A 24,027-nucleotide genomic window follows, 5' to 3' on the forward strand; every position below is an offset into this window, starting at 1 on the left:
GAAAATGGGCTGATGGAAATATATGACGCAAAATCAATGAAGAAGATCAATCCCATTTGGTAAAAAACAAACCATCAACTAATTTTAATAGCAATATTACCCAAATCAGTCAGTAAAAATGACCAGCCAGTGCATAAAATCCATTGCCCCCATCCCCAAACATTTTGGCTAGTGGCAACTCTGACAGCATCTCTACTGAATTTTTTCTCAACACCCCACGGACGTTCATCATATTCCTCGAGTCACAGGGACAAATCAAAATCACACTCTATCCCTAATGTTAATTGACCTAATTTACTTTCTAAATAACCTTCCCCACCGTATCACTAGAAGTCTTAATGGTCAAATAAAGTTGACAATTCTTACGTGCTCCTTTGAAATCAAGCAATTGATTGACCTATACAATTTGTCCAGAGAAGGATATAAAGACTCGAGTAAAAGAAACAAACAAGTAAAAGAAACAAAAAGATTTTACGAGAGAATTGAAAGCAAAATATATTCGAATTAGATGCATGATGAAAACAAATATCAAAAAGAATATATTGCTGTGTTTTAAACCTGTGAAGCAGATAAACTGTAAAGTTCAGTGGCCATACATTTTTTGGGGGAAGTGTCCTTGAATGTAACCACGTGTCAAACAGATTTCAATCTCAGTACTTTTAATGTGCAGGCTATTTCAACTTTGAAATGTTCCAAAGTGAACCCCAAAATCACCTATCTTTAGTGTGAAAAAAAAAAGAAATTCATACACCTGTGTGAGAGAATAAGCCCGATCTTTGATATACCAAGGACAGTGAAAATGCACTCCGGAAGTTGTAATTGGTAAAGTGGAAGCTTGCAAAAATTACATTTATCTACAAAAATCATAAAAATCACAAATATTAAATATTAATAAAAATAGGGAATTCAATTTCTAATGAAAAAAAAATCTCAATATATATAATCTATATAAAAATCTATATAAAATTAAATATATATATATATATATATATATATATATATATATATATATATATATATATATATATATATATATATATATATATATATATATATATATATATATATATATATATATAATCACATAAAATCACATTAAATCAAAATCAAAAATCACATCCAAATAAAAATCACATTATTAATAAAAATCGGGAATTCAATGTCCAATGAAAAAAAAAACCTCAATATAAGGTTATGCAGTCTTTAGTAGTAGCGGGGGCAAAAAAAGGGTTTAAAAGCATTAAAAATGAGCTAAAAACACATCCCACCAAACAGCTTAAACAAGTGAAGCTTTCCTTTGAAGGAGTAGATGCCATAAGGAACCAATAGGCTACAAATGTTCGAATTTCGACGAACGAAAACTATCTGTAAATTTAATTAATTAGCCTTACTTATTTTTTTACGGTTCAACGTGGCAACAGTGAAAAGAATATGGTAGCCTACTACCCTAAAACCTAAATAATTTTAAAACAAACAGAAAAAAAAATGAAAACCTCGTTGTCCTATGGGTAAGGCATGCTTCTATTTTGATGTCGCTGTACTTTTATTCTCGATATCCCCAAATAACTGATGTCGAAATTAATTTTTATAAATAAATAAAAATATCGAAAGTAACAAACAAGATTTAAACTAAAAACGAGCAGAAACTGTCCTATATGAAAAGATGATTATCTCCTTAAAAATGTCTCGGTTCCTTTCACACTTTTTTCAAAAGGCAACAGGTCTATCTTTTTATTTAATTTTTCTAAATCTAAACCAAACAAGATATTTTGTTTTAGATCAGCTTTATTATATAATAACTACACTTTTACATAATAAACATCATAATAACTATATTAGCTGAGCATTGTGCTGAGCAACGCCATCTTGCTTAAATTGCATCATTCTATCAATGATAGAATCATTCTATCAATTGCATCATTCTTAATTATATGGATCATTGCAATTACTCTTTGGTGTTTGCTAGGACAATATTAAAAAAAAGTGGGGATTTTATATTCTGTTCGCAATTTTCCCCCTTCTGAGATTGACCGGAAGGAACAATCTGAAGAAACCACTTAAAAAAGAAAAAGAAAAATTGCGGTGCATAAATAGATGTTTGAAGCTTTACCCCTCTCTCCTGATTTGAGGACAAAAACTTTTCTTCCTCCTAGGGGGGGGGGGGATTTTACACGGCTATGAAGATGGGAAAGGGTCAGTAAGCCCCTGAGAGGTCAAAAATACATTTATAAAGTATTTATGACTACTCTGAATAAATATATGGTATTTTTCTGACAATTAATTTTGCCCAAGAAAACATTTTGCAGGCTTTCCCTCTCCCCCTTTTGGAAAAACTTGCGGACCTCCAAACAGAAACTCCTGGGGGAGGGGGCCGTACACATCTATAAACAACTATGAATATTGACAGGGGGTAGTACACACCTGAAAGGCCAAAAACATATTTATAAAGTACTGGTTTAAGGATTCTAGAAAGATATGGCTTTCGTCTGACATAATAATTTTCCTCCGAAAAAATTTATGCAGGCTTACTACCCCCCCCCCCATTAAAACATAACGATGATACCATTTCTTTAAATACTTACAGAAAACGGTCATTGCTACTTCAGTTTTCATCGGAGTTGGTGTCATCAAATTTCCAGCTTCGCATCTGAACTTAGCACCGTTGTCAGTTGAATTGGCTACAAATGTATACTCATTCCGAGACTCACGACCTGAAGTTCGATATGACGTGTCAACTCGGATATTATTTTGATACCAAATAACTTGAGCTAGTGGGTTGCCTCCGCGAGCGACGCAGATGAGATGGATTTCTTGCCCAGTTCGAATTGTTTCACCCTCAGTATAGCCAATAATTTCTGGTGGACCTGGCGGATCTAAAAATTTCGAAAAGTTTCAGTGGCTTTTAGATAAGTGGCCATAAATACATCCTAAGGACCCAGATAAGGCATTTTGGGTCTTGTTACAGTAAGATATTATCAATGCCCTATGTGTACACACTTTTCTAAAATTTTAAGAAACTCGGAACTGACAAATTAATTCGAAGTTATTCGAGAAAAATTAACTGAAAAATGCGTAGGAAAAATCTGGGATAAAATAATGCTATCTATCTTGACAATTACATTTTTAATACATTTTAATACATTTCACATTTTAATATAATTTTAGTTTTATCAAATAACACTGTTTGCATTGCCGAAGGCGAGCTGTGTCTTTCTTTCGTTTTAGACGACATCTTCTTGAAGTATATTTAGTTCTTGCGGTCAAGAGACAAAAATGAGTTATGCATACAAGATGCTAACCCCTAAATGTTGAATTAACACCAGAATTTTGAACAAAGGACAGTTCCCTATTTCACCAACCTCGAATTATTTTCTTCTGGAAGTATTTGCCTTCCAAAAGTTTTATTAGTTTTATACAAGAACTAGGTTCTCCACCTCTGTTATATTCTCATTTATACACTCCAACAAAACAGAAGCAGTTTCTAGTATGGAAACTGCTAGGGGAATATAACCGGAAGAAAAAACTCAGGGGAGCAAAAACACCATGTGGAGTCTGTTTATGGAGATGTGGAGATGGTTGAACCTACAGAACCTAAACTTTCGATACAATTTCATGTACTGTGATGTTCAGTTTGTTTTTTGTTTTTTGGAAGACCAGTCTGTGTGAAACGGAACGTAAAAACAGTCTGCAAGATTTTTATTCCTTTTTATGTTAAAAGTTTGAATATATAGAATCTAAGCTTTCAATTAAATTTCAGGAATTGTCGTATTCACTGCACATTCAGGAGAATATCACAAGTGTAAAATCACCTTGTGAAATATTGTATCCTTTATTTCAATGTTGGAAGGTTGAATATGCCAAAACTAGACTTTCAATACAATTTGAAATACTGTCGTATTCAGTACTTTTTTCACAATAACACTCTATGTGAGACCTCGGATTTCGATGATATTTAAAGGATTGTCATATTCACGGGGTTTTTAAAAAGAATAACGCAATTGGAGAAGGACTTTGTGAAATTTTGTATTCTTAATTTTGAATTTTAAGGGCCAAAATACAAAATATAAGAATTCGGCACATTTTAAGTAATTTCACAGGTTTATATACCAGGACACAATAGAATTGGTTTTTTGTTTTTTGGGTGATCTTATCTTATCTTTTGGTTTCGGTTTGGGTGAATTTTTGGTTTTCATAATTAATTTACTATTTAAGGGATAAGGTAACCACTCATGCACAATTTAGCACTCCTGCTAAATAAACTAATTACTACCCTTGCAAATGCACCCTATCCCTCACCCCCTAATGGGTCCAAATATAGTCGTAGTCTACATTCCGATATAGCCTAGGATTTATCTTTAATTATTGCATACTGATAGTTTATTAGAGATGTTAAATTTATTTAAGTAATTAAATTTCCATCAGAATTCATGAATGTAATTTTTGCTACAATAAGTACTTTTTCACGAGGTTTCACTTGTTGGTGTTTCTCAGAAAGAACTAATTTTGTTAATTTTAGCTGTTTGTAATTATTAATTATTGCAATGCAATCGTTGTTAATTGTTGTTAATTACTGTAACTGTTACAATTGTTAATTTTAATTGTAACAATTGTAATTATTAATTGTAATCGGTATTGTAATTGTTTGATTATAAACCGTTTGGAGGGAATATTGCTCACAAACTATAATTTAATCATAATTTGGTTCAATATTTGATTAAACTAACAATTTTTAAAATATAATTCAGCATAATGCAGACTGATATATTTTTTTTTTTAGATTTTGCAAAGCTACTTGAAAAGTACTTAAAATAACGAATATCCAGTACTTAAAAATAGGTAACTTCATTAACATTATATTCATTAAAAGATACTTCAAGTAATAGAAACTAATTAGCGTTCCAGGATCACCAACTATCCCCAGTAATTACTGTAATTTCTCAAGTCTTATGGTTCAGACAAAACTTTTTTTTATTATCAAACTTGATGAATTAATGAATTTATGAATTAATCACTTAATGGTTTTTTATTATCAAACTTAATAAAACTTAATTAGACTTTTCCTAAAAATATTATCAAACTTAATGCTTGTAAAATGATCCCTTCTTCCGAAAGGCTGACAATTCATAATAGCTTACATTTCGCGTTCCTTAAAAACAAACATATAAATAATATCTCAAAGCCTCAAATTATGTTTATATACGATTTTTTTTTTAATTTACTTGGGCATTAAATTATTCTCGGGAAAGATATTTTCCAAAGAATTTCCTACGACAGTCGCCTAATACGACCTTCCATATCAACTAAAATGTACTAACAGCTGAAAGTTGTAGAAGTTTTTTTTTAGCGACTTTGCTCAAACACTAGGCTATAATCAATTTATATTGATATAACATTTTAAAAATGACTTAAAGTAACAAACGTTTAGTACTTAAGTTAACTTTATTAAAAATACATTCATTAAAATGTGCTTAAGTTGATTTAAAATCATTAATGTTCAAGGACTGGCGACTGTCTCCAGTGATTATTATAATTCACATGTGCTGTAATTAAAAAAAAACTCCTTAAAAAAACTGACAAAAAGTAGTAAATAGATTCAGGTACAGTTTTTTCTCTATTAAGGCCTTAAAGCATTCTTGGGAGAGACTTTTCTTCAAAGTAATTTCCGACGACCATTAACTAATAGCAGATAATTTTTTCCCCGCTCTTAAATTATCATCATCTGTTCAGACCCTAACGACCCCCAAGATAATTCTCGTTACACGTTTATCTACTAAATTTTTAATCATAATTTTCCAAAAAGTCTTGAAGACTAAAAGACAGACTTAATTTAAATAATTTTCCTAGTCTGGAGAAAGAATGTCTATGTTAAAAGAAAACATGACTTCATTATGTAGGCCTACCCTCGGACTTGCTAATGAAGTAAAACTACATTAAAATTTATGTTCGCTCTGAAATATACGATTTTGTGACAAGCCTAGAGCTTTATTTTGTACCATGAGGACAAGAATCTTGTACGGCGTTGCCAACGCGGTGCGATTGTACGGTTTTTGGTAGAATTAAGGAAATTTTGGAAATTTTTCAGTACATTTTGGTTTTACTTCCTGCTTTTTGACTCGATAACTGTTCAAGTTTTAGCTTAGTAGAAATTTTCTTCTTGTTACAGAAAATCTTAAATCTTGACCTGTTATTCAGAAGGTACAAAATTAATCTCTTGGGGCATAATTTTAGTCGGAAAACCGATACATTTTATTTCAAAGTTTTCGCAACGCTGCTCCAATGCTTTAGACTTTTACAGTTAGGGAAGGGGACAGTGGCAAAACTGTCATTCGCAGTGATTTTTGTTCGTTTTGAGCTTTATTTACACATTGAATATAAGTTTTATTTGGTTTAAGATTTATTTATTCGTTTATATTAGTATCTGTTGTATGTTTGTTTGCTATGATTGTTTATTTAATTTCTATTCGTTTTGGGTTTCATTTATTATATAATAGTAATTTCTGGTCGTTTTGAGTATGAGTTATCGTAGCCTAGTTATCGTCACCTATCGTATAGCTGTCGCCTGCGAGTCCAGTTGACTTGTTGGTCATGTGTCAATCCTAAAACACGACAGTCTGCCTGAGACTCTAAGAAGGCGAGCGTATCAGGTTTAGGTCACTTGTTCGCCTGTTAGTCAACGCAAATTCAGTCCCCTTCCCCTTTTGCATACAAGTACAGTCAACATTGTCCGTCACGAACCAACCCAGAAATCTCGATCATCCCTAAAGTTCTATGATTTACCTCAGTTCTATCCAAGATGGGTGGTAGGATGATAGACTATCTATCAACAAGTGAAAATGACATAATTTTTATACATTCCTGAAAAAGGCTTATACCAGCTGTGCGTCTCACTCAGACTATCAACTGTCTTAGCTTTTTCTCCAATTAGCCATGAATTGATGGAAACTTGATTTTAACTCAAAATCATTTATTTGAAAAGCTCCTTTTTCGAAAAGAAATTTTTTCAATTAATTTCTGTCCGTCTTTGATTGTCAAGTTTTTCAATATTCCTCATTTCAAAATCTTGTTTTTCCAACACCAAAGTTTCATCGAAGTATCAAAACTAGTATCAAGTAGCGAAGTAAAGAAAGAATCAAAGTAAACAAAGTATCAATGTAACAATAAGCAACTTGTATAAGTTACAGTCCTTGCCGCGGGGCAGGGGGGATCTAAGAATTCTCAATCGATAACAATTTTGACCCTGATCGGGCCAAAAACTTTAACCTGCAGAAGAAAATGGCAGAAATCGATACTATCAAGCAGTACAAGAACTTTAATTTATTCATTCGAATGAACCCTTTTCCGACATTCTATGACCACAACTTTGACATGATCATCCAAAAAAAAAACAATTAAACACGGGCTTTACTAAAATTTAAAAGGAAAAAATATAAATTATGTCTTTTATACATGATTGTGGCAGTGAGGAGACAGAGTAAACAAAATACGCAAAAAAAGAAAATTTGTTGGTAAATTTATCTTTAGTCGACATAATACTGTACCTACCTACCTACCTAATACTGTACCTATGAATATAATGACCTTTCAGTACCATTTGCCCTTGATTGAGGTAATCATGACCTTGTATCAACAACAAGCTGTTTCACTCTAATTTTTCTCTTTTCTTTATACAGTCAAGGACACTTTTTTCTCTAAAAAGTTTAATCACATTTCTACTGTAGACAGGTTTGTGATTGAAAAAAAAAAAAACTTGTTGGATTATTAAATATCAGAACCAGAGATCTTTCTATGTCTATATTTTAAATATTTTCTAAGATTGTGGCAGTGAGAAGAGAAGACCTTACAAAATGTGAATAGCGTGATCTGTCAGAAGCAGTTCCCTCCTTTTCATCGAACTCATTTGTACCTCATTCTAATGATCAAAGGAATCAGCAAAAACTATCGTTTGAAGAAACATAGAAAAAATAGGGAAAAAATCGTCTGTAAAAATAACTGTTACAAGTTCATTGTAGAAGTTATTGAAAGGGAATTGTAGCACAAAAAAGAATCAAATTCTGAAACAATTTCTTCTTTTTTTAAGAATGATCTACAATCGAGGCCGTATCCAGGGGGGAGGGGGGCTTAAAAACATAACTAAAATGAATATAAATTTTTTTTGATGTATTTTTAAAGTTTTTTCTGTACCCCTTCCCCCGGAAAATTTATTTTGTACCCCCCCCCCAAAAAAAAAAAATCCTGGATACGACCCTGTCTATAATGTATTCGAAGCAGCCCAAAGAACTGATAGACTATCTGAATTACCTTTACTGTACGACTATCTGTTTTAGTTATGCCCTAGTATGATAGATTATCCTCAAGGAGGATAATCAAGGAGGATAATAAAATAATCATTTTTATACAACTTTAAAAAAGTTATGCCAGCTCTCGCTCTCACAGAGACTATCTATTTTGGCTTTACTCTAATTAGGCTCTCAAGGCGTTCATCACTTCGGCCAATTTAATTCAAAAATCTAATTATGAGACAATTTTCTGCTACAAACAGAGACAATCATCTACAAATTGTTCAAAGTACCAAAGAAATCAGAACAAAAAAATTTTTGTCCCTAGACCCATCTTAGGTACATTCATTCCGGAAAATCACTATTTTTTAAAATTTCTCTTTTTGTTTTTTTGTTTCAAATTTATGAAGCTTTTAGGGCAGTGCAATGTCTTCGTCAGTGTTGCCACGTTGAACCGTGAAAATAAATAAACAAAACGAATTAGTTTAAGTTGGCAAAGCTTTTCATCCGTAAAAATTCAAATGTTAACAATCTATTGATTCTCAAAGATAGCTACGCTTTCAAAAGAAAGATACACCTTCTTAAGTTGTTTGGTGTCAGATGTTTTTTTTTCTTTTTTTGGCTGATTTTTGACTGACATTGCTTTTTTTCTAATTTGCCACCCGCTACAACATAAAGCCGCATAAATCCATATGAAGGTCTTAATCACCAAAAATCATATTTTTCAAATTTTCTCAATTTTTTAGATTTTTATAGTTGAAGTTTCCATTTAACGAATTCAAAACGTCAGAATTCATCTTCATTGTCCTTGGTACTTTTGAAATGAAATGAAGTGAAAATTAATATTCCAGCTGTTTTTCACCTTGTACTTGGTATTCCAGACGACGTATCCCTGGGAAACCTCGGGGCCTAGCCCCCTTTCTCCCCCCAAGATCCAAAATTTTTGGGAATTTTTGGGCATTTCTCATTCTAATTATCAAAAAAAATTCTTTTCATTGTTTTCTCCTTCTCCCCCCCCCCCTTCCCCGACCCTTGAGCCTTTCTAATTGTTCCAATATTTTCTTATATTTTTATATAATTCAACTATTATTTACTTCTTTTTACAAAATTATGTAAACTTTTAACAAAAACAGTCTTTTTACTTACCCACTTTCTAAAACAAATTTCTGAGTGCGTCTGTGCTCGCAACTTCTTAATTCACTACGTCAATTAAAACAAGAAATTTTAATCTACCTTATGTTATTTCGTTACTTTTTTGTTTTATCTTTTCATTTTTGTTTAATTTGTGATATTGTTTTGTTTTGCTTCGCTGCTCTTAAGAAAGGTCATTACTTTTAATATATAAAGATTCTGTCTGTCGATGTTAAATTTGTTCCTCCTACACTTCCAATGAATTTTTGTTCTATTTTCAAAAATATTTTGTCATCGGACGAAATGTCATCAGAAAATAATTTATCAAAGTGTCGCATTGTTTGTGTCATCAGACAAGGTGTCATTGTAAAAAGTGTAATCATTTTTTTCTGTCGTCGAACAGAGTCTTATTATTTTGTGGTTGATCACAAAAAAGATTAGTCTTTTTTTCAATTTAGAAGATATATAGATCAAATTTCTTTACTGTGACCGATTACTGGACCAATTCTTTTTACCCCCCCCCCCCCCCACCGATAATCGATGGGGAACTTCACGATTCAAACACAAATCACGATTACCCTTAAGGGCAACCTAGTAAAGAACGAACCCAAGCCCATAGTAATCGAAAATTCAAAAACCCGTTTAGAAAAACCTATAAAGTAAGTAAGAATTGTTATTGTAAGCTGATTCAGGAATAAAAACAATTATTTCAATTAATATAAACCATAAAAGTTTTTTGTGAAAACAAATTTTGGGGAAATTCAAAAAATAGCTTGAAACCGTGCAAAGTGGACTGAATCATTGGAATCACAATAGCCGAACCATTTAAGAAAACTACAGTCACCTACAGAACTACATCTTGAACAACAAGGAGAATCACTTTTTCATTTGCAACATAAAGAACCGCAAGAAATCAAGCCATTTACAAATCTAGAGAAAGTACACGAAAATTCAAAAACGTGTTTTGAAAAAAAAAACAACTATCAAGTAAGGAAGAATTGCTATTTTGGGAACAGCAACTACTATTTCGACTAATCTTAATGGCAGAAGCTCATTGCGAAAATAAATTTGTGAAAATTTCGAAAAATAGCTTGAAACCCCAAAAGGTGATGTCAGATTGAAATGAAACTTACGACATTAGAATCACTATAGCCAAAATCCCCATTTAAGAGAATAACAGTCTTGAAAAACAAGGAACATCTCTTTTTCACATGTAACATAAAAAACCGCAAGAATTCAAACCATTTGCAAATTTAGTAAATGTATAAATTTTGGGGCCAGCATTTCCAGAATACAAGGAGAAAGACAAGTACTAATTTGATTTCCAGAAGTCGGTGATGGATGATCTCGTTTGTTCAAGATTTATCTCTATGAAATCAGATTCATGAACTCCTCCTTTCAACGTGACAATACAACATCAATCAAGGAAGTCGACATAGAACAACACTTAAACAAATTCTTGCGCAAGAGCAACACTACTAAAAAAACAAACGGAACACGATTCTTTAAAGAGCTAAATTTATATACAGATAAATTATATATACTCAAAAACTTACATATTCAAATTTATATAAATTTAAATAAATTCTTAAATTTATAGACTTTTAGATAAATTTATACGCTCGAATCCCGGGGATATTTCCAATCTATATATTAAATGAAACAAGAAGTTTATGTCTACAGTCAATCGTATCAGACTAAGCCAGGTAAGTGTGATCAAAGATAACAATATTGTCATTTGAAACAAAATAAAAAAGTATTGATTCTTTATTCATATATAATTTTATGATCATGGATAATCTTTCTCCATCGATGCCACATCACAGTTAAAGAAGCTCATTAAAAAAAAAAAAATAAAAAAAATTATTCGATTTTGACGAATGGATATTCTGTAGTCGCTATACGAAAAGTACTGATTATTGGGGGTTGGGGGGGGGGATAATTTGTGAAGAACAATGGTTTTCTTCGATAAAATATTCAGGTAAAGTTGGTGTCATAATATTCTCTGTTTTATGTATCTAAAAAACCTCTTAAAATGAAAAATATAAAAAAAAATTAATAAAATTAAAATAATAAATTTAAAAAATATTTTTCTTTTTATGTGGCTAGCAGAACGTCATGTGCCTTTTTATGTTGCAAAAATTTTTAAATTGTATTTATATTATGGTCTAGTCGGAGTTTAGTCGTTGTTTCCGACCTTGAATGCAGTGATCCGAAGGACCTCTAGTAACTTTTAAATCAGAGATTTAGAGTCCATGAGTTAGGAAGTCCGATAAAGTAATTCAATCCATTTTAATCGGTTAAAGAAAAACGAAGTTTTTTTCATATTTTTTTTTAAAAATACGTTATATCCTTGTTTTCACTAACACATATAGATGAGAAATAGATATTTAGCTTTTGACCGCATTTTAGACACATACAGATTACAGCTTGTACACAGACTGGTCCTTAATGACAGTTAAAAATATCCTAAACACATTTCTCATTTTTCCACTGACCTGTAAAATTGATATTATGCATTATAACGTACGTTGAATTATCCTAGCCGCCCTCCTCTGTCTACCACAAGTAGGAGCACCTGAGGAGGTTAATTTCTTGTTATGAAGATACAATAAAAGGCTTTTTTCCAAAATCTAGGAAGGCATTTCTATTTTTTCACCGACTTCAAAAAATTAAAGTACTAACAAAAGTTATTTTTTCCTAACCCTCCTCCAATTCAAAGTAATCTAGGCCCTCATATTTTGGGACCCTATATTTAACTATATTTTGTTATAGGTCCCCATATTTAACTATATTTTGTACTTTAGTTTTTGAAATTAATGATAGATCATGATCACAGAAATAAAAATTAATAATGAGATAATTTTTAAAAGAAAAAAAGGACACAAAGGAATTAAAATCAAGAAGGCTATGTGTGAGCATCAAGCCATGGCTAATTGTAGAAAAGCCAAGTCAGATAATCCGAGTGATTGAGAGGCAAATCTGGCATAAGACCTTTTTAGGATTGTATCAAAATGATGTCAGTTCATTTGTTGATAGATAATATATCAATCATCCCTCCATACGTCATTCCTAGGGCAGAACTAAGGTAGATAGTCATAAAAATAAGGGATGAAAGATTGGACTGATTTTGGGTTGACGCGTCTATTAAAGACTAAATTTGTATAATTTAATTTTATAGTTTATAATTTAAAAATAAAAATAAAAAAAAATTTTTAAGAGAAAAAAAGGACGTACATAGGACACTTAGCTGGACCGATGCTTTTTTCGACGTTACGAGTGTGATGGCCGGGTGTTTCGCTTCGCATGTATATTCTGCTCCATTATCATCGGCTTGTGGTCGAATTGTCAATTTGGATCGAGTGTCGAAACGGTTAGTCTGATCAGCCGGGGTTGTTTCGTCTTCTCGGACTCCTGGAATTAAAAGATTACACAATTAAGAGGCGAATGAAAAGGTAAACAACCAAAGCCATCTAGCGTCACCAAGAAATATTTGTTCAATATAAAAATATAAATACAAATATATGTTGGTCTCCTAAATTGTTTTGTACTTTCGCTATACATTGGGCGAATGATATAAAACACTAACAAATATAGAATATACAGTATTTATTTTATTCCATATATATGTTCTAATAGGCTAGTCTAATAGTTTTGTCATGCCTAATATCTGACAAAATATATCCTATCATACCCATACCCATAACAAAATATATCTAACTATTTTATAAACAAAAATAAGAAAATATTGAAACAAAACATTCTGCTTACTTTTTTAAAATTCGAGGCTGGATCCAGAAACGCATATTTATATTTTAATCAAATATTTTTTTTTTATTACCCTAGTTTTGTGCAATATGCTTGTAATTTTCCATTAAACGCAAGCTAACTCTTACGTTTTCTCCCTTACCAGTATTTTAGTCTTTGGACCGACATTTGAAAAAAGAGTGAACAATTATGTACAATTCATTAAGGCAAGCCCAGGATTTTTGTTCGGGGGGGGGGACATTTTTTCAGGGGAAAAGCACAAAAAACCTTAAAAGGTGCATCAAAATTTGTTTGTATACATTTTTGTTACGTTTTTTATGAGTCAAAAAATTTCGGGGGGGGGGGGTGTTGAAATTACCGCCCTGAATACAGCCTTTCATTGAGGTAATTGATAATTATATACTTTTACATTCATACTAAGGTACATTCTCATTCAAGTTCATTGTCGTGGTATCGATAAAGAAGTCTAGTTTTTATGTTTTTTTTTTATTCTTGTTTTTTAATAAAAAATAATAATATTTGATATGAGATTAGTTCCCTCTTTTTTATTCTGTTTGTCCTATTTCTGTCTTTACTATGAATATTTTTTATTTTTCTTTTGATGAATCTCGACAATTATTAAGAACCTTTGACAATTTGTCATGGTTACATTAACAGACGCATATATTCCCAATTTTTAATTCTTATTTTAATAAAAAGTATTTGGGTTTTCTAATTAGCTGTTATGTCTTTCTAATACTTCGTCCTTTTCTTTCTCTACAGCTACTATCTTTCAATTCTTTTGTTTTGTCTAATCTTCCATACATTTCTAATATGTTACCATTAGAGTCAAGTGACAGGGTTAAGATACCTGAAGCAAACTGTTTGGGTTCTAGTCAACCCCCCCCCTCCGACCAGTATTTCCGTTTAAGCCCCTGTATAGCCACCAATAACAGCATAAAAGGGTGTATCTCAAAATTTTTCTTTTTATAATGAGTTAGAAAGTGAGACAGATTTCTCTCATAATTTTTTTCCCGGTAATCACACGTGGAATGATATAACTTCTTTATAGAAAGGAAGAGATTTGGCGAAATATTAATAACAGTAAACAATATAATAATATTAGTAATTATCACGATGATAATAATTCTTCAACATTCTTCGGGAAAGCAAAAATGAGGCTTGTGAAGCTGTTCGTGGAAAGCAGCTTTTTATTTTATTATTATTTTGAATTATTATTATTAACTATTATGACAATATAGGACTGGGATGAATCTTTTTTAGCACCTCAAGACAGCTCCTTTCAGTATCTTAATAAAGCTTAACATATTTTAGGAATATTATACTAAAATGAAGGTAGATTATTAATCTGCGCACGGTAATTTTTCCTTGTTTTTCTTTTTTTTATTTTTAGTGTGGAATTATGAAGATTAAAGATGCACTCTTCAGTTTGAGTAAAACAAAATAACTTATGTCATACTCCTTGATTGAGTAACACAATGGCCTCGACCAACGTGAGAATGACACACAATTTTTTTGATCTGTATGACTGTAGACGTTTTAAGAGAAGGCTCATTGCATTAGATACTTTTAAACCTAGATGGCAGTAAATTCGTTAATTTTCTTTCTTTATTACATATTCAGTGGCGCCAATTAAAGAAATCTAAGTGAGGGGGGCGAGCTATTCCTAGGGGGGCAAACGCAGTTGTCCTGAGTGCAGTGGCTTGAGGAGCGCGTGACAGGCAAATTGCCCACTTTGATCCAATTTTTCGCTTTGATTCGCCTTTTTTTTTGTTTATATTTGAGTCGGGAGGTGGCGATGCAATTACACTTTTCCCCGGGCACCACCACCGGCCCTAAGAACGGCTGTGGGAACGGCAACGTTTCTTTTCGATTTTTAAATAACAAATATTTTTCAAATCAAGTTTTTGTTATCTGCTACTATTCAAGATTTTTTCGTAGTCTTTCACTCAACAATTTTTTCGACGCTGAAGAAGGTGGAGGGGAGATCTCCACCGAAATATTTTTTTTTTAATATTTATTTGACGGCTAAAAGTGCCCATGGTTTCACGTTCATCTCGTTTTTTTTATATATTTATAAACAGTTCCTAAACTGAACATTTGGTGCCCACGCAGCAATCCAAACTCAATTGGGAAACTCAATTCCAATTAAATTCAATTCCAAATTCAAATTCCGAACTCCATTCCAAACTCAACTCAACATACGGCATGTTTAATCAAGACTTCTTATCAGAGGCAGTGGTAAGGAAAATAAAGGACTTACCAATTTCTATCTTCTTATTTCTTTTGTACCAAACAACCTCAGCCGCTGGTTTAGCCCCACGAATGACGCAGGTAATGACCAATTCTTCGTTTTCCTTTATGTCAACTTTTCCGTTTCTAGGGACGTCTAGCAAGTCCACGGACGTGGGAGGTACTAAAAAAGAGGGTTGTTCAGTTCTTTTACCTTTTGTTTTTATTTTAATTCACTTTTTTTATTAACTTCCTTTTTATTTTTATTTAGTTTTTCCTTATAAACATCAAAATAAAACTGGACAAAAATTGACAAAAATAAATGAACACATTTCTTTATTTAGTTATCTATGCTGTAACAATGGTATCTTGAAATCCTTTTTTTTTTTTAATCTATTTGAATATGTGATGGTTCATATCTATCAATTTGTCTTTTTAGTTTTAGTTTTCCTCTTTTTTCTAGATAAAAAAAATCAAAATATTTTTGCCCGCTGTTATCAGCTGATTTCAACTTTAAATTCGATATAATTCGAATTCGCCAGATTCGATATAGTAGCAGAAGAAACAGCAGGAACATGAGTTATAGTGATTCAAAGGGCATTATGTGACATTTTGACTAAATGAGACTTAGGATCAATCCTCTTACGGCCAATGTGTTCCATTTTGTCATGCCTTAGGGGACCTTAATATATTTAAAAGTCATTGCTGTTGTTTTTCTTCAGCAAATGTTATGTCTCCCATTTCTCACGTGCTGAAATAGTTGGGGAGCACCTAATATCAAGCCAATTTTGCATAGTTCTTGTATGCCTAAAAAGCTTCATAAAAAGCTGATTAGTACTTTGCTCGTATTATTGAACTTCAACTCTCAATGTTAAAATGGAGACTGAAGATAAATGGAAACGCCATTGACACACCACTTAGTGTCGAGGCAGCGAATCCTAACTGAATGGCATTAATAAGGGAGCCATTTTTGCTATTTTCTCTGCCATTTATGTCATCTTACATGCCAAGCATATGCCATTTTTGGAGATGGCTTCTTATCAGAAGCAGTGGTAAGAAGGTTTGGATCCAGGAGATGGTTTCGGGAAACGTGACCCCTTCCCTTAAGAAGGCTAAAAATTGCAATAATTATCAGGTTGGAAGGGTAAAATATACCAATGAAGGAGCCTCGTTGTTACTCACCTCAAACATTAATTCTGCAACCATCCGTATCATAAAGCTAGGTAAAGCACTTCGCTGCATAAGCAACTGATTAGGACTCAAAAAGCCCGAAATACATGTTTAGTTTTTTTTACTCTCTAGATAAATACATTTTGCATAATATAACCCAGTCAAGATGATGTTGGGGCATCATGATGCAAAATACATTCATTGTTTTAGTTCTTTAAACAGGTAACCGCAGAAGGGGAGGGGCACCGGGCATTTTCGCCCCTTAGAAGATAAAAGGGTAAAACATTTGTAAATTCGGCAAACATATGACGATCCTTCTGGCGGTAATTTTTTAAACCTTCACTACCCCAGGGAAACCAAAATTTCTTTCAGAGAAATTTGGAGACTCCTATCCCCCCAAAAAAAATAGAAATAGAGGAAACAGTGCATAAAACCATCCTATGGTAATTCATCTGGAAATTTTCTCAATTATTTTCTTGTATAATATTTTAAAATATTTTATAAAACACATTACTGTTGGCCCTAGTACTCTAGTCTTAGTTCTAACACTAACTACTTATCATCGTCAACGAAGATAGCGGTTTATATTCCTATTCAGCGTTCGGTAAGGATGAAAGCTAGTTTTTAGGAAGATATTGGAAAGCACGAATTTCTTTCTAGGAAACTTGGGAGACCCTGAAAATTCAGGAATAGTGGAAGCAGTGTACTAAACTTTATCCCGTCGAAATAAACACATTTCAGAACCATACTTAAAAATTTATTGTTGGTTCTAGCATTCAAATTTTAGGTCTAATACTGCTCATTTCTACTCTTAGTTTCCTAGGTAGAATTATATAAGCGGGCATCTTGAACACTCAAAGACACAGATGTTTACCCGAGAGCATGGATATATATATACATATATATCGTTAAAAGAAAACCATAAAATATTTGGAATTAATGTCTTTTGATTTTGGATGAGCGTGTAGTCTCAGCGATATTCGTATATGAATTGCTTCATTCTAAAGCAGCTTTCAGACTACGTACGTAAGTTCCTACGCTAAGTGACTAAGTTATATTACATTAAGCATAACTTTTCACACTTAAAGAAGTCCTTCGCACTAGGCTAATATGAAAATTTATAAAACCATCATAACCCTCACCACAATCATTATATGTTAATTATTAAAAATTAAAGTGCGGAATGCAGATCCAAATTTGAACGTGAAAGGCTTTCTAGAAAAAAATAATCAATTTATTTGGAAAAATTATTTAATGTTCATTAAGAAATTCCATTTTACTGCTGCTATGTTGACTCTTTCATAGCGTAACATAAACATATGTAACGTTTGCAGTGTTCGAGTATACTTGGCAGATGGCAGTCCCTACATTAAAAAAAAATTTGCTGGTAAAATTACATACCCAGTCATCAAGTTTTAAATTATTCTTGTATGAAAGGTGCAAACAAGTCGTCCAAAAGAAGTCGTCTACTTTTTGATTATTTTTTTTTCTTTAGCAGATTTATAAAAAAATTTCAGCTTAAGCAAAAAGAATTGGAAAATATGATCATCTTCAGCTCTTCATTCATGTCTTGAGGATGCCTTGTACCTCATTATTTAAAGTTGAGTTTAAATGTTAACCCCCAACGTAATTAACTCTATTATGAAATAATTGAATTTCTACTTGGGAAACTTTCAGAAAGTCACACGCTCTTCTAATGCTACTACTTCATAGTGAATTATTTGTCGTGTCAACTTTCTTTAGAGTTCCTTGAAGGCCTTTTTGTCTATTCCAATGACCAAGATTGCTAAGGATACCTGACTATTTCTAGGTAACGGGTAATAATTTATTCAGCATAGCTGAAGACAAATCCTTTGAGATTACGATGGGAGGGAGATGAGACAAGGAAAATCTAAGGGAGCTATCTGCGAAGTTGCATTGTGAATAAAAGGCAATATATTAGAAATAGAAACCCGAAATCTCTCACATCAAAATCGTCAAGCCTGAAATACCCACAAGATTTGCTGGTCTATTTGTAACCACCCAGAGAAAGAGAAGGAGGACGCGAGCAGGTAAAATTGAGCAAAAAAAGTGTATTTTGAAATTAAGACAATAAATGGTGTTTTGTATAATCATACTTTTGCTACAAATCCCTGATCATGGTAGTAAGATATGACATACATAAGATTATGTATGGCTCAATATAGTGTAAGAAAATGTACGATATTGCCAGGTCCCCACTAAAGCTACAAAAAAAAAGGTTTATGACCATAAGTACACATAGGTTCCTTAAGGGTCCAGACCCTTAAGGAAGGGGAGGATCTGAAGCATGATCCCTGAGAGGGAGTAAAAGAGTAAATTTTCAGGTCAGTTCTTCTCCAGATTCTCCGTCACCTCAAGCTTTGGTTCTAAAAAAAATTCGGTCAGTCTTGTTCGGGGGGGGGAAGGGCTTTCCTCATTCTTTCTGAGGCTATATAAGGGAAAGGTATGTGCGCATACATTTAACGGCCGATTCCATGAAATGTTACTTTCTCTATAAATACAGTGGGTCACAGGAAAAATCTTAAAACTAGTGAGATTTCGAAGGGTACGACCCCAAAGCCCCCGTCTTTGCCTAATGATCTATTTTGGCACCCTTTCTCCCTTTTTTGTTAACCATGATACTTTTCATTTTAGTAAATTATGTGCGAAATATTAAACCGAGAATAAAACACGAATACTTGGAACAGGAAAACTAATCTAGATAGATAATTTCTTTTAAAATAATCTTGAATTTTGTTCCTAGAATGAATAACAGAAATGTTCCAGATACTTTTGCAGGTTAAAGAACTATTTATTTGCAGGAATAAAAAATAAAAACAATAAAAAAAGAATAATAAAAACAATTACTAAAAAACATTTTAATGCTAAGAATAATTAAGTGAAAGCTAGAGCGAAAAAAACTTTGAACGAATAGAAAGAATGGATGAAAGATTAGAGTGTAAGCTAAAAAAGATAATTAAAGTAATTCAACTAAATAAATTTAGTTAGGTCAAATTAATAAAAATATTTTGAAAGAAAATATTTTTTCAGGAGAGATGGGGGGAAAAGGCTTAAAAAATGAACCAGAAATGCGTTATATCCAGTCCAAATATTACTAAGGTGGGCAAGTTTAAGCCTCCTCCTGCCCCTACAGAACCCTTGACTGAGAAGTGTACAGATGTATAAGCAAAACATGCATGGATAGAAACAAAAGCTAATTATTGACTCATTTGCGTTGATGTAAATGCCTTTAGATGGCGTTACATGGAAATTCAGCGACAAAAACAATTGATAATACACATCTGAAGATTTTTCCAACATAGGGGTACTAGAAATGAAAGAACTAACACTTTTAGGTTCGAAAAGAAGGGTCTTTATACTAACACTAGCACTAGCCGTGAAAGAACTAGCAGTTTAAGGGTCGCAAAAAAGGGTCTTTATACTAGCACTAGCAATGAAAGAACTAGCATTTTCAGGGTCGCCAAGAAGGGTCTTTATACCACTTAAAAGACAAAACTTATGCGACAGTGAAATTGGATACTATACAATCTACAACAAACTTGTGAGAAAAGGCCCTTATTCTGCCCCGTTTCCATGGGGGGGGGAGGGAATGTAAGCCGCAAATCTGAAATGTAAGTGTTTTTTTTTTTTTTTTTTTTTTTTTTTTTTTTTTTTTTTTTACTGGAATACACGATATAGTTGAAGATAGGTGTACTACTTGGACTTCTAAAATTTCAAAGTATATTAACCTAAAGTTGTTGTAAAGAGTTATAGAACATAAAGTTGATCATCACAAATTAAAAATCTTAATTTTTTCGTTGTTTAAGCTAAATCTATAACTCTAGAAACGAAAAATAAAATACGCAAAAAAATGTTTTTGCTCATTTTTTTTATAGAGTTTCAAAATTACATGACTAGAAAAATAGTACTTTTTTGCAAAATCCAATTCAGACTTAATGTCAATATCATCAAATATCAATTTTGAAATTGACGGTTTAATGCCGTTCCAAAATAGTTCCTACTGGTTCCGTAAAGGACTTTCTTATAATTTACTCATTTGTATTTTTACACCATATAGGGACAAGGGGATTGCGAGGGGAAGGGTATCCATTAGATTGCTCCGAGTTTCCCTCACGCGGAAATGGCAACACTGTATGCCTTTTTAAATTTTACTTAGGGCATAGCTATCCCAATACCAATTTCCTAGATAATATACTTCAGGTTTCTTGATAAATCTTTCGATTGACATCAGAAGCGATCAAATTCGGACTTGACTTTGACATTTGTATTAACAGTTCTACAGTAAAAAGAAGAAATATAGCCTACTTTCGTTGCAATAAATTTCTTTGTCAATTCTCTTTGACCTTTTCCCCACAATTAAATTAAGACTGTCTTGCCAATATTTTTAATTATTGGAAAAAGAGAGTACAGAGGAAAAAAAACTAATAGGTAAATTAAATAGTTATTCATTGGAGTCCAGCAATTGCTCCCTCAATAAAGATACCTTTCACTCCTCAAAAAAATCTAACATAAAAAGGGTACATTCATAAAATTCTACTGATAAGTGGCGTTCAAGTTTAAACGTCCATTTTCAAAGTCCTGTCCCCCGGTTCTGTCCCTTGTGCCCATAAAGCATCGAGCCATGAAACCATATATTGTTAATTATTATAGCAATTAAATAAAAAAACAAGTTTTTTTTAACTGAAAGTAAGGAGCAACATTAAAACTTAAAACGAACAGAAATTACTTCGTATATGAAAGAGGCTGCTTCCTCATCAGCGCCCCGCTCTTTACGCTAAAGTTTTACTCTTTCTCTCAACTTTTCTTTTTAAAACAGAAAAAACTTTAGCGTAAAGAGCGGGGCGTTGATGAGGAAGCAGCCTCTTTCATATACGAAGTAATTTCTGTTCGTTTTAAGTTTTAATGTCGCTCCTTACTTTCAGTTAAAAAAACTTGTTTTTTTATTTAATTTCTGAACGTTTTTGAATCAATGCATGTTTTGATTTTGGCTCTCCTCAGAGGAATAATTAAAACGAAATTTGCATTTTTTTTTTTTTTTTTTTTTTTTTTTTTTTTTTTTTTTTTTTTTTTTTTTTTTGCTAAATAGCTTTCTCATAATTTTGATCGAATGATTTTCAGAAAAAAAGAGCGGGGTAGGAAGCCTAGTTGCCCTCCGATTTTTTGGTTAATTAAGAAGGCAACTAGAACTTTTAATGTTTTACGAATCTTTTTATTAGTAAAAGATTTACGTAGCTTATAAATTAGCTTACTTAAAGAACTTTTGTATTCTCATGTTTTATTACATATATGAGGGGGTTCGCCCCCTCGTCAGTACCTCGCTCTTTACACTAAAGCTTAAATTTTGTCCCAATTCATTAAGAATGACCCCTGAATCACAAAAGCCGTAGAATAAATAGTTGAAATTACTAAAAATACTTTAGCGTAAAGAGCGAGGTATTAGAAGGAGGTGAGCCCCTCATATGGGTAATAATTTCTGTTTCTGTTTTAAGTTTTAATGCTGTTCCTTACTTCCAGCTGAAACTTGCTGCCCCTCCCAAGGGGACTGTGGGGGAGTAATTCGTCCCCAAAGACATAGCTATAAGGTTCTTCGACTACGCTGAATAAAATGGCTATCTCAGAATTTTGATCCGTTGACTTTGGGAAAATAATTAGCGTGGGAGGGGGCCTAGGTGCCCTCCAATTTTGCAACATTCTAGGACAACTGGGTCGATACAATCACCTCTGGAAAAAAAAAACAAAACAAAAAAACAAATAAACACGCATCCGTGATCTGCCTTCTGGCAAAAAATTCAAAATTCCACATTTTTGTAGATAGGAGCTTGAAACTTTTACAGTAGGGTTCTCTGATACGCTGAATCTGACGGTATGATTTTCGTTGAGATTCTATGACTTTTAGGGGGCGTTTCCCCCTATTTTCTAAAATAACGCAAATATTCTCAGGCTCGTAACTTTTGATGGGTAAGACTAAACTTGATGAAATTTATATATTTAAAATCAGCATTAAAATGCGATTCTTTTGATGTAGCTATGGGTATCAAAATTCTATTTTTTAGGGTTTTGGTTACTATTGAGCCGGGTCGCTCCTTATTTCAAAATAATAATTTCAAAATAATTATAAAACCTGTTTCGGGTTTGTATTCTAGATCGCTACACTTGACACTGTTGTTGTGGGGTATAAAAAAATATAGCAAAAAATATCCTATTCAACAATCGGAAACTTATTTCTATAATATATACTTACTGGCTGCAGTCCGTTTAAATACTTCACATATTTGTGTTCCGAAGTCAAAAATTCCCCTCAAAAGACTAGATGCAGCTGTAATCGGAGCGCGTGAGAATGCATAAATTAGACCAAGGGACTAACCACTCGGATTGTTCTTGAGCGCATCAGTGAAGTATTAGCTAGTTGTAACCGGTTTAAACAGAGTCTTGAGAATAAATAGTGTGCAGACACCAAACTGCCGGTTAATAAATATTTATAAAAAAAATTATATTGTATAAATAATTACAAGAAGAATTGCTAAGGATAACCCGCACCTAATCGTATTTTGAGTGAGAAACCCCTTAAGTTCAACCTTTGCATGTTTATCTAGTTGAAGGGACGAAGAAAACTGATAACCTTGTCTTTGATCGAGTTGCCGCCCCTAAAAAAGAATTGACTAGGGAGTAAAATGCTTGGACTTCCGCTAGGTCTTAATTTTATGCGTTACCGATTATTATATTTTTAAAATGGGAAAAACTAGTAAGTACTCATTCTTTCTGTTATTTAATTGCATATTCGACGCGTTAATTATTCCGAGTAATTAAAATAAGTCAGTAAAAGCTTTTTATCCATTATATTGTCTTTTGATTTTACCTAAATCTTGACGCATTAATAATTTCTTGTTTTTAATGGTAAGGGTTCTTGCATTAGTTATTTGTACATTCAGATTGTTAACTATTCCGGAGGCGGTTTTAGGATAGGGACAAAGGGGGTAATTACCCCGGGCACAAATAATTTAAGGGCGTAAAATTTCAAACAAATAATCTAACGGTTAGTAATCATTTTGTAATTTTTGAAATTTTAATTTTATTAAAATAAAGCAGATTTTATTAAAGTTTCCTCATAATGAATGAAAATAATTAATAAATTATTAATTAGATAAAAACAAATTAAAGAAAAGTAATAATAATTAAGTTAGAATAATAATAATAATAAGAATAATAAAAATAATAATAATAAAGCATTCCTTTATTAACAAACTAAAAATAATTTGGTTAATAAATAAAAAATTGTTAAAATGACCTATGAAGTTTTGAGAGACAGGGGAAGGGGGCGCTAATCAGGATTTTTGCCCAGGCGCAAGAGAGGCCAGAACCGTCAATGAATTATTCCGAGTAACTAAAACAGCTTATAAAAGATTTTTATTCGTCATCTTAACTTCATCTT

The 24,027-nt window shown here is 32.5% G+C and overlaps 1 protein-coding gene across 5 annotated transcripts in view; it reads right to left on the reverse strand.

Annotated features, from left to right (window-relative positions):
- Window positions 1-24,027, reverse strand: part of LOC136028879 (nephrin-like) — a 252,420-nt gene that overhangs the window by 133,796 nt on the left and 94,597 nt on the right. For all 5 annotated transcript variants that reach the window (XM_065706832.1, XM_065706830.1, XM_065706833.1 and 2 more), the window contains exons 4-6: window positions 15,439-15,591; window positions 12,645-12,821; window positions 2,583-2,873 (exon numbers count right to left, since the gene is read on the reverse strand). In XM_065706832.1, coding sequence (XP_065562904.1) covers window positions 2,583-2,873; window positions 12,645-12,821; window positions 15,439-15,591 — 621 coding nt within the window. The remainder of the gene's footprint in view (window positions 1-2,582; window positions 2,874-12,644; window positions 12,822-15,438; window positions 15,592-24,027) is intronic.

Source organism: Artemia franciscana, chromosome 7 (genome assembly GCF_032884065.1).
Source record: "Artemia franciscana chromosome 7, ASM3288406v1, whole genome shotgun sequence".
In the NCBI taxonomy this organism is placed as follows: Eukaryota; Metazoa; Arthropoda; class Branchiopoda; order Anostraca; family Artemiidae; genus Artemia; species Artemia franciscana.